This window comes from Theropithecus gelada, unplaced genomic scaffold (genome assembly GCF_003255815.1).
Source record: "Theropithecus gelada isolate Dixy unplaced genomic scaffold, Tgel_1.0 HiC_scaffold_15987, whole genome shotgun sequence".
In the NCBI taxonomy this organism is placed as follows: Eukaryota; Metazoa; Chordata; class Mammalia; order Primates; family Cercopithecidae; genus Theropithecus; species Theropithecus gelada.
In genome coordinates, this window is record NW_020257754.1 from 2,093,244 (window position 1) to 2,105,578 (window position 12,335).

Below are 12,335 nucleotides of genomic sequence, written 5' to 3' on the forward strand. Positions count from 1 at the left end.
TTGTGAAATGGGGACAATAATATTTTCTTCATTGGTTTGCTATGAAATTTAAGAGATGCTGGTAAAGCTCATCAGCATAGTGTCTGGTATACAGTATGTGCTCAATAAATGTTAGCCTTAGAAATATTAATTTAACACCTCGTGCTGAAATGAGAGGGAGTTGAGTGGGGGTGCATTAGTATTGTTACTGGCCAGGTCATCAATGTAGTCCTTGGTCTCCGCTGCTCGTCTTCGCTTTGTTTGCCTTAGCGGAAGTTGAATGGCAGATTGTTCCACCCTCTTCTCATCTCACCTAAATAATGAGAGAGCTTCTCTTTGTGAGTGTACCACTCAGCTCATCCAATAGATACCTACTGATCACCCAATATGAGCCCAGTATTGTGCTGTGCCCTGGCAGTAAACAGCCACTTCTCTGAGGAGCTTATGATCAAGTGAGGGAGACAAACACATACACAGATAATTTCACTATAATGAGCCAGAAGCTAAGATAAAAGCTCATTATCATCTGTGGTTATAGAAATGAATTTAAAAATGGAAAGGTTTTGCAGACTATGTGCCCTGTATCACAAGTCCATTTGAACAGCCTCAAGCCTGCATTTAAATTAACAGTAGATACATCAAATGATCATACTGATTGTAAAGATGTTTTATGTGCACTACAGAGGTGAAAACAGCTTTGGTTCTCTGGATAATGTTGGGGTACCTAAGGAACAAGAAAGTAGGGCTGAGATGACTAGGCAAACATTTGCAGCCTGTGTACGAAGTCATGAAGTGAGGATAAGCAGAGGTTTAATTCAAATTATTATGTAAGGGTTTGAAATTTGGGACCCTCTAGAAGATATCACTTCAACTTCAGAATTATGAGGCAAGAATAAATTCCAGCCAGCTTAAATGATCAATAATGGGGTCCTATTTTGTTCTGCTAGTTGAAACTGTTAGTGGAAATACAGAATAAGCTGTAACCGTGATGGGAAATACCTTACTGGAAGAAACACTTCCAGCTTTGTGGTATATTAGAAAGATTAAGGGCTAGGTGTAGGTCTGGATTCAAACCCTGATGTTTCCACTTGCTATGTATTTTAAACAGGCAGCAACTGCTCTGAGCCTTTGTTTTCTTTCCTGTAATGTGGCAGTGATAGTAGCATTCATGGCATTACCGCGGTAATTAAATAAAATCATGTACTAGTGCAGGATTATTGGTCAATGCTATAGTTCTCTTTCCCTAAATAATATAAATGCTGGAGAGAAACAGCTGTCTCTGAAATTTTTTGAATGTTCTAATTTAACTTGAGCATGTGGACATCACATAGCCCACGAAGCAAGATTCTCAAGTTAAAAACAAGAAAATAAGTATGTGCTAGCCTCCAAAATGCATGTATTTAAAAAAAGAATCAAGAGTGTATGTATTGGAGTTGATCTGGCTATCTGCAGGAAATGGTGATAAGGCCCTGGAGTCAGCCTCAGAGGCTCAGATCACAGCTCTTCTGAGAGGTGACTTTGGACCAGTTACAAAGTCCATGTGAGCCTCAATTTCCTCTCTGTAAAATGAAGTGACAGGAATGACAATGATGGTATTTCAGTAGTATTTCTAACTCCTACTGCCTTAATTGTGTGTGTTCATGATGGGAGGGGAGGTGGTGGTAGAATTCTTCACTGGCAAAAGCAGTGACAGCAACCTGTAATAACAGCTTCTTAAATAATACTCCTTTCTAGTTCTGATGGGCATATGGGAACTATTTCTTTTTTATGACTCACTGGTTACCAGTGATGAATTTTTCTTGTAATGGTGGTCTTTGGACACTTCCAAAAGTATTGTGTGAAATTGAGTTGAAAACCAACCTATTCTGGCATTCTTACACATTAAATATCATGAAAATGCGTAAAAGTTCATTTTTGTTCTTCACTACTTGCTCTGCTGTCTTTGGTGTGAGAGTCACACGTTTAAGTTTCTGCTGCTATAGCAGGTGATGAGCCTCATATTGAAAAATACAAAAACAAAAACAAGACTCCTGAGATAGTCACCATTCCTAGGCGATCCAAGCTACAGCCCCTGGGGATAGATTTCAGAGTGTTCACAGAGATAACAAGCGACTTAAAATTGCTTAGAAGGCTTATGAATCCAAGGCACAGTGACTGTTTGCTTGGCTGAATTCTATTGCCAGTCCTTTTGCATGTTTATATTGCTTTTGTAAAATAGTCATGACAAGTTCTCATTAACTAAGATTGTGGGTTGAATTGGCATTCATCAGCCCAGAATATTGGATTGGGACTTGGGAGCCTTGGAGGCTCTCAGATCTTCCATTGACTTACTTCAGGCTTGTGGCATGGTCTTTATGATTTCAGTCATGTATAAAGTGAGAGTATTTATCAATGGATACTCCCCCACCAAGTGTTCAGAGTTCATAAAGGATTCTTTCTCTCACACACACACACACGCCCACACACACACAAATTTTTTTTATGCATTAGAAGTAGATATTACAGAGTTATTATATTTGTGTCTGGAGGAGAACATGTCTCCAGAAGACATTCAAGGGATGGCATCCCTGGGACTGGGACCTAGGCCTGTTCTCTAGGCAAGGAAAGTGCAAGGAGTTGATCTGGCTGTCTGCAGAGAATGGTGATCAGCACCTGGGGTCGGCCTCAGAGGCTCAGATCAGAGCTCTCCTGCTAGGTGACTTTGGGCAAGTTAGAAAATCTGTGTCAGCCCCAATTTCCACCCTGTAAAATGAAGTGGCAGGAATGATAATAACAGTATTTCAGGGGGTTGTTATGACAAAAATGACACAATGATACATGCAGACATCCAGCACAGAGCCTGGCATGTAAACTGCTGTAGACTTTGTAAATGACCCTCTTCTCCCTCTTCGCTTTCTGAATTCTAAACAAATTGGGAGAGAAGAAAAATGAATTGGCAGATGGCAGTCAAATTTTTGTCTGTATTATTTTTGATGTCTAAGATTTAATCAGTATTGTTGCTGAAAAACAGACACCGTTTAGTCTGAGAGCCAAATGGGCTCACGAACACCAAACACCAGAACTACATAGACATAATCATCCACTTACAAGCCCTGGTGGACCCAGACAGATCTCTTCATGTGGAAGTTACAGCTTGTGTTCTTTATGGGCAGGCTGGTTCCCAAAGAGGGAAGAGGGAGGAGCTGAGCAAGACTTTGGAGGTGGGCCTGAACATTTTCATTTTAAGATGGCTATGTACTTCCAGTGCACATATTCAGGTTAAGACCCACTACTGTAGGCATATTACATATTTTGCAGTGCCCTGTGCCTTTGGATGTGCCGTAGCCACTGCCTAGAGTGGCTTGCCTTCTATCCGTCCCTTCTTCACTAAAAAAAAATTATGCTAATCCTCCAACCTTAAACTTGGTGATATCTTTTGTGAAATCTTCCTCTTCTCATTCACCCAATGCAAAGGATTGCCCAGTCCTTTCTGTGGGCTACTACTCTTCCGTAGACTTAGCTATTTCATGGAACTTACTCTCTATTGAAATTATTTGATAACTAGACTGTGAACATTTTAATAAAAGTTTATTCATGTATATACATTTGTCAGTGTTTAGAAGAAGATCTGAAAGTAATTACAGCAAATTCGTAAGCAGTCATAACTCTGAGGAGAGGGATTTGGACAGAGGAGAGAATATTGTTTAACTTTCATTAATATATGCTCATTTTACCTCTATATCGTTTTGATTTTGTAATAATCAAAAACAGGAGGCCAAGTATGGTGGCTCACACCTGTAGTCCCAGCACTTTGGGAACTTTAGGTGGGCAGATCATTTGAGCCCAGAAGTTCAAGACCAACATGGCGAAACCCTGTCTCTACAGAAAATACAAAAGTTAACCAGGTGTGGTGGCACAACGTGTGGTCACAGCTACTGGAGAGGCTGAGGTGGGAGGATTGCTTGAGCCCAGGAGGTGGAGGCTGCAATGAGCCGTGGTTGTGCCACCTCTGCGTTTCCCCCTGGGAGGACCTCTACATGTCATCTTGGTCACCATCCCAGTTTTGGACAGTGTTCTGCCCTCTCACATCCCCTTGTCTCCCCTTACTCTTCCATTGTTTTTCTTTCCCAAGTCTCCAAATGATCAGAGGTATGATTAGGTGTTAGGGAAGGGGCAATATTTGCTTTCCTCATTCTCAGACTTGTCTTGGAGCCATAAGTAGGAACAGGTATCATCTTTTCCAAATACCTTTTTATGGAACTGTTATAAACCTGAACTGATAAAAAGAAGGAAGAGACTACTTGTTTTCCTGCTCTAACCCTATCTCTTTTCTTATACAGGTAAACTACGAACTGGGAGTTTTGAAGAATGGGTAAAGACTTTCGTTATTATTTCCAGCATCCCTGGTCTCGCATGATTGTGGCTTACTTGGTGATCTTCTTTAACTTCTTAATATTTGCGGAGGACCCGGTTTCTCATAGCCAAACAGAAGCCAATGTTATTGTTGTTGGAAACTGTTTTTCATTTGTTACAAATAAATACCCTAGAGGAGTTGGCTGGAGGATTTTGAAGGTGCTTCTATGGCTACTTGCCATTCTCACAGGACTAATAGCTGGCAAATTTCTGTTCCATCAGCGTTTGTTTGGTAAGTACCATGACCCATGAAATGTAGTATTGCTCATTATTTAATTTATATTTTCCAAGATACAACTTTACTGTTTCTAAATGCCAATGTAGGAGACATTTTAGTTTGTCCTCCTGCCTTAAAGTTGTTATGCGTGGTTGTAACTGGGTTCTTCAACTACTCTCGGTTAATGGTTTACTTTTCAACTACTCTCTGTTAATGGTTTACTTTTCCTACTGTCTAAGGAAAATTAGCATGAGGTAAAATTAGTACCAAACTTCATTTCAAAAAAATAGCATTCGGGGAGGTGTGGTGGCTCACGCTGGTAATCCCACCAATTTGGGTGGCCGAGGTGGGCGGATCACTTGAGGTCAGAAGTTCGAGATCAGCCTGGACAACATGGTGAAACCTCATCTCTACTAAAAATACAAAAATTAGCCCGGTGTGGTGGTGCATGTTTGTAATCCAAGCTACTTGAGAGGCTGAGGTAGGAGGATCGCTTGAACGTGGGAGGCGTAGGTTGCAGTGAGCCAAGACTGCACCACTGCACTGCAGCCTGGGTGACAGAGCGAGACTCCATCTCAAAAAAGAAAAAAAAAAAAAAGCATTAGGAATAAAATGAATATATACATAATCTTTTTTTTTGAAAACTTGTTTAAAAATTTTAAATTTTTTTAAATTATACTTTTAAGTTCTAGGGTACAGGTGCACAACGTGCAAATTTGTTATATAGGTATACATGTGCCATGTTGGTTTGCTGCACCCATTGACTCAACATTTACATTAGGTATTTCTCCTAATGCTGTCCATCTCCCTGTCCCCAACCCCATGACAGGCCCTGGGGTGTGATGTTCCCCACCATATGTCCGAGTGTTCTCATTGTTCAGTTCCCACCTATGAGTGAGAACATACGGTGTTTGGTTTTCTGTCCTTGTGATAGTTTGCTCAGAATGATCGTTTCCAGCTGCATCCATGTCCCTGTGAAGGACATAAACTCATCCTTTTTTATGACTGCATAGTATTCCATGGTGATATATACGTAATCTTTTTTAGAGAAGATATGAACAAGAAAATAGCTTCCCCCCCCCGTAGATAGTACCTAAGTGTGGCAGAGAGTTTATAAATCATAAAGAAAATGACTCTATATCACACCACATTTTCGTTAAATATATTTTACACATATTGTTCATTCAGGGAGTTGGAACTGTAAACTTTTACTCTCTCTTTTTTTTTTTTGAACATTGGCTTTAGGATGTTTATTTTTGAACCTATCCAACCAAAGAATAGTATATTAGTAAGGAATCTCTTGATAATGACAGAAGAAGAGACTAAATTAGTTTAAGTTAAAAAGGTAACTTACTATAAGGATGTTAGGATATTTCAGAGACCAAGGATAGAATGAAGTGACAGGGACATTGGGACATTGGGATAAATGAAACCAAGGGCTTGAAATCTGTTAGGATGCTATTTGTCTCACTTTCTCTATATTATCTGCTTTATTCTCCTTTTACACTGAAGGTGAATTTTTATTACCTAAAGAGACTGGGTTGACTTTCCTAGTCTCAAGTTTAAACTCTCAGTGGAGAGTGTGAAGTTGTCTCAGGGTGTGGTTCCCACCTCTGACCTAACCGATTTTTGCCTAGAGGTAGGTGATATTTATTCAATAAATGTTCATCGCTTATAACATGCCAGACACAATTCTAGACAGTGAATCAAGCTGGCAAGGTTTTTGCCCTCATAAAAACTTAGTTCCTACAGGAGAGAGAAAGACTAAAGAAATAAATGTACACTCTGTATGCAATGGGGGAAAATAAAGTAGTTTTGAATGCTGTAGTTGGGTCAATTAGGAAGAAAATTTATATAGAGCTTTGGACTTAGCAGTGATAAGATAAATAGGTGACTTACTGAAGGTATTTTTGGTCTAGAGGTTGGATTAGAAACCATGGCAATGTTTTAAGGAATAAATAAATAAATATCCATACACATACATACACATAGTATTATATATATTTTTTTCTCTGTGTATTCCTTACACTATTGCCATGTTTCTATTGTATAAATATATAAAATGCGCGTATTTTATATTTATTGTCTGTGCTTATATGTATAAAAGGCACACATATGTATAGATGCACATAGTTTCTAGACATTTGGTGAAAAACTAGAAGAAAGAAATGGAGAAGTGCTAAAAATGGAAGAAGGGCCAAGGGAACATTTTGTTGTTGTTGGTGGGGCAGATAGTTTTATTTGGGGGATAAGATTAATTGACCTGCTTATATTCGTGGGAGAAGGAGCTAAAGTGGAGGTAAAAAGATACAGAAGAAAGACAACATCTCTGAAGGTTTCTGTGGTCTCAGACTTAAGACACAGGTAGAAATGGTGGCTTGGAGAGGAAAAGAGGAGAGACCCTGGTTTCTCAAATATAGGCATGAGTGAGATAAAGATTGGTACTCCATTAGGTATGTTTGAGGTGGAGGAACAGGAAGGTGAATATTCTACTGTCTATTAAAGCTGATAACCTGATATCTCTTTAATCTGCTAACCTCTGTTTTACTGTGAAAAAGAAGATCTGACGATAAAGATGGAGGGGCTTGATGATGCAAGCGGTTTAAGGAAGTGGTTAAGGTTTGGAACAGTGGCCCTAGGGAGTTGGGAAGTGAACTGACTCAGAACAAATGAAAGGGTTGCTGATTATCATGAGGGTTGTTAGCCACTATAAATTTGAATGATACCAGTCTGGATTGTTGAGCAGTGTTCTTTTTGAGAGTTCAGTCATCCAGAAGAGAATTTGAGCGTGATTCATCTGGGTGGAGACTGATCAGGCTTGCTGTATTGGAAACAAAGGATGGAAAATAAATGGAGAGTTACAGGAAAAGCATTATTCATTTGACTGATAGGGGATTGTGGTTGGACGTGGAAAACAGGTGAGGGAGATGATGGTCTGGTACTGGGGGAACCCGCCCCCAATATTTTAAAGTAGGTTCTTTCTATTTTCCATAAGTGTTGGCCTGCTGAGAAATAAAGAGAGACAGTATAAAGAGAGGAATTTTACAGTTGGCATGCCAGGGGTGACATCACATATTGGTAGGACTGTGATGCCCACCTGAGTCTCAGACCAGCAAGTTTTTATTAAGGGTTTCAAAAGGGGAGGGGGTGTAAGAACAGATAGTAGGTACAAAGATCACCTGCTTCAAAGAATGAAAAGCAGAACCACTGATAAGGGCCTAACAAAGATCACATGGCAAAGGGCAAAAGCAGAACCACTGATAAAGGTCCAACAAAGATCACAGGGCAAAGGGCAAAAACAGAACCACTGATAAGGGTCTATGTTCAGCAGTGCATTGTCTTGATAAACATCTTAACAGAAAACAGGGTTCAAGAGCAGAGAACTGGTCTGACCACAAATTTACCAGGGTTGAGTTTTCCCAACCCTAGTAAGCCTGAGGGTTCTGCAGGAGACCAGGGTTTATCTCAGTCCTTATTTCAACTGCACAAGACAGACATTCCCAGAGCGTCCATTTATAGACCTTCCCCTGGGAACGCATTATTTTCCCAGGGTATTAATATTAATATTCCTTGCTAGGAAAATAATTGAGCGATATGTTTCTTACTTGCACATCCATTTATAGACTCTCTGCAAGAAGAAAATATGGCTTTTTTTGCCAACCCTGCAGGCAGTCAGACCTTATGGTTGTCTTCCCTTGTTCCATAAAAATCGCTATTATTCTGTTCTTTTTCAAGGTGCACTGATTTCATATTGTTCAAACACACATGTTTTACAATCAATTTGTGCAGTTAACACAATTATCACAGTGGTCCTGAGGTGACATATATCCTCAGCTTACAAAGATAACAGGATTAAGAGATTAAAGTAAAGATAGGCATAAGAAATTATAAAAGTATTATTTGAGAAATGATAAATGTCCGTATTAAGATGAAAAACAATTTATGTTCCTCTGCCACGGCTCCAACCGGTTCCTCTGTTCAGGGTCCCTGACTTCCCATAACAGTCTGGGAGGAGTGGGCAGGGGCCTGAAGATTTGGATGAGGCTCAACAGGTGAGATGAGAGTAAGAAAAAGGAAAGAATTGGTGGGTGTGGTCACATGACATGTTGTAACAGAAGTAAACCATTCTTCAGTAGTGATTCCCAAGTAGGGTGTGGTCTTTAGAGAGTGAGTCCTAAAGTAGAGTGGAGAGATGGGTCATTGACACAGAGAATATTTAGGAACTCAATGTTAGTTGGATCATCCACCAAACATTAAACAAGCATCATGTCCTGCATAGTAATTATATGGATAGAAGAGGATAAGGGTGGATAGTGAATGGAAGTGGGTCATTTTCCAAAAATGGATAGAGAGTGCTGGGGAGACAAAACAATAGATACCTGTTACAAGCAATGGCTGGATGTGTTTGGATTCCATTCGAGAAAATTTTCTCAGCGTAGGAAGCTAAGGCAAATTTAGACCAAAATATCTAGTTTGGAGAAAAGTCATCTGCCTGTATTGAAGATTGAGAATCACACCATTAAGCTAATGGTGTGAATTATAAACAGGACATTTGGTTTTGTAATCACTACATTTTGTTAAATTATTCTGTTGCAAACTTTTATCTCTTATACTAAAATCACATTTCAGTTATGGCTTACATTTTAATTCTCCTGGTGATATAAGTCATCAGCCCTGAAAAAGCACTTTTGATTTCAAGTGGTTTACTGAGTACAAATTATTTTAAAATAATGGAAGTGAGTTGTATTTTTTTTTTTTTACTTACAGTAGGAAAGATTATATGATGTATTCAGCTTGATTTCTTCTATTTGGCAATTTTCTTCTCCTTTTTCTCTTACTAAAAAACCTATGAAATTTTATGGAATATTAGAGAAGGAATCATAACCTTCTGTAAATGGTGAGGACTCTTGATTTAATTTCCTGATGAACTCCAAACTTGTCCCCTCTCATTCTCTGATCAAATTTCATAATAAACTTTGAACTTGTCTTCTTCTTCTGTCTCTGCTCATGGCAATTGATTCTTCCTTACTTCATGAACTATTAATCATTTCCTCCTAATGGTTATCTGCTCCTCTTGTTCATTATGGATTTTGCTAGTGGAATTATTTTTTCCATATTGCTAAATGGCTTCTATCACTCTTCTGTGGTGAGTAGGTCTTTGCAAACCTATCCCCAAAGACTGAGGAAGCTGAGAGGCTGAAGAAAGAGGCTGGCATATCCATTTTCACAGGAAACAACATTTAATAGGGACTTATTAACAGAAGCCATATCTCGGTACCTGTGAGGTGACGTATCCTTGCCCTGTTATTCTCCAGACCCAGGGCTTATACACCACAGAGAATTTGCTTAAGGGAAGGATTCATGGTAAATAAAAATCTTAGAGGCCTTCCCAGAACTAGGGTTGGTCAGAAGTCAACATGATGGATTAGCATTTAAGATGGAGTTACTTTGACCTGCAGAACCACCAACAGAATAAAATCTAAACTCCTTTGATTGATACTCGAAGCTATTTATGATCTATTCCTTCCTCACTCCAAACCTGATTTTTCACATTCCACATATTGCAGGGAAATATTTGCTGGTTCTCAAACTTGCCATGTTATCTCATGTCTCAGTGTTTTTTGCCTATGTACTCTTTCATGCCCATTATGCTCCTCTCTGCTTTGTCACCTTGGCTAGTTTTCCATTTTCCTTCAAATCTCAGTTCCAGCATTATCTCCTCTGTGGCACTTTCTCTGACTCCCTCCTGTAAGACTTCAGTTGTCTTCTCTTCAGCTCCCACTGGTGACTACTTGTACCAAAGAGTCACAGCCATGCAATGATATGGAAAAGAATTAAAAATTTAATGCAAACATAGATGTTCTTATTGGCTTGGTATATGACAAATGTTTCTGCCCTGGTTCTCAAATAATTAGCATTTATTCATAATTCATTTTTAAAAGGACATATTTAACAATTTGTACATGCAAGCTTCTGATAGGTGATAATGATGATGAGGATGATGTATGTATGTTGGAAGGGGTGGGATTGCTAATGACAAGCACAGAAATTTTTGTTACAGAAATATTGGAATGGCTTACAAGAATGATCAGAATCATTTCTTGAAATCAACTCAACAGCTTTTTTATATAATTCTCTAATAAAATGCCAAATACAAATATTATATAGAATGCCACTATCCCTTTCTTTTAATCAACTTGTAAGTCTTCCTTCATTTATTTTGTTATAGGAAGTCTCTTCTTAGTAGATTCCAGAAGAACAATAAGTATTCCCAATTTAAGGGATGTGTGAGAAAGAGCAAATTATTCTGTGAGCACATGATTTAATATACTTCATTGGTAATAAATTTAATTTTTCTGTGAGACATAAATATTAGGTTTTTGTTACTCTTTAGGTAGTAACATAATTCAGGAGCAATTCTGAAATCAGAATTGATAAGTTTAGAATTTTTTTAGTTTAAAACAGAATCTTTAGGTATTATATGAGGATTTATAAAAGTTAGGTTCCATTGGAATGTCAGTTTATACTCTTCCAGTACCTCTCTCTTTCATTTGCTTGGATGATTCTAGTTTTTTTTTTTTTAATGTGTTTTAATAATGCATCCTAGCTTTTTGGGGGATTATACTTTAGAGATATCCATGAATAGAGACATCCAAAATTATTATGCTGACAATTAGGACCTATCTACAAGGAGAATTTAATTTCTTGAGCTTATTCAAGAAATAATTTTTATTGCAAAAAGGAATTTAAATTATTTACAACATATATGCATGATACAGTAGAAGTAGAAAATCAGGACCACAGAAAAGGCAGAAACAAATTTGTTTTGATTTCATGAATTTCAAAACCTTACTTGATTTTGAGTTTCCTCAGAGCTGGGCACAAAGGGAAACTACATCACTGTGGTTATCAGCAGTGATGAAAATTGTAAGCTCCACAAAGGTATTTTTCTTTGCACCTAGTTGTAGAACTTCCTTGTCATAAATTTTGGTAAAGCTTTTCTTTTGTCTTGTGCTTGGAGATGTTGAATGGTGAAGTGGCAAATGCAGAAATTCATATTCTTGTGTCTTAAAGCAAACGTTCATCAAAGTGTAGAGTATAACATTTAATCAGCTGGGCACGGTGGCTCACGCCTGTAATCCCAGCACTTTTGGGAAGCCGAGATGGGTGGATTATGAGGTCAAGAGATCAAGACCATTCTGGCCAACATGGTGAAACTCTGTCTCTACTAAGAATACAAAAATTAGCTGGGCATGGTGGCGCACACCCGTAGTCCCAGCTACTTGGGAGGCTGAGGCAGGAGAATCGCTTGAACCCAGGAGGCAGAGGTTGCAGTGAGCCGAGATTGTGCCATTGCACTCCAGCCTGGCACGGAGTGAGATTCCATCTCAAAAACAAACAAACAAATTTAATCATGAAAGCAAGTCTGTGATGCTTTATTTCATGAAAACATTTCTATGAAGGGCAAAGTGATAAGGGTTCAAGTTACTTTGATTGAATAGCTTTATCTGAGGATGGATTTTAGAACATCAAGACTGTAATAATGTATCTCTCAGACAAACTCCTTTCCTGTTATTTGTCTTCTCTCTTTTACTTTTGTTTTCCAACATGTGCAGAGATCCTTTATTAGTTGCCATTTTCTTTTTAACACTGCCCTTTTAACACATTGTCAGATGACCTCCACCATAAGGAGCTGTCAGTCTCTTAACAAGAATGATGTTCTTTGTATTCATTGAAGGTATTACTT

The 12,335-nt window shown here is 38.6% G+C and overlaps 1 protein-coding gene across 1 annotated transcript in view; it reads left to right on the forward strand.

Moving 5' to 3' along the window:
* Window positions 1-12,335, forward strand: part of LOC112617259 (transmembrane protein 117) — a gene marked incomplete at its 3' end in the record, with an annotated part of 550,259 nt that overhangs the window by 4,477 nt on the left and 533,447 nt on the right. Inside the window, exon 2 of the mRNA XM_025374000.1 lies at window positions 4,299-4,603. Within this exon, the coding sequence (XP_025229785.1) occupies window positions 4,327-4,603 (277 nt within the window). The remainder of the gene's footprint in view (window positions 1-4,298; window positions 4,604-12,335) is intronic.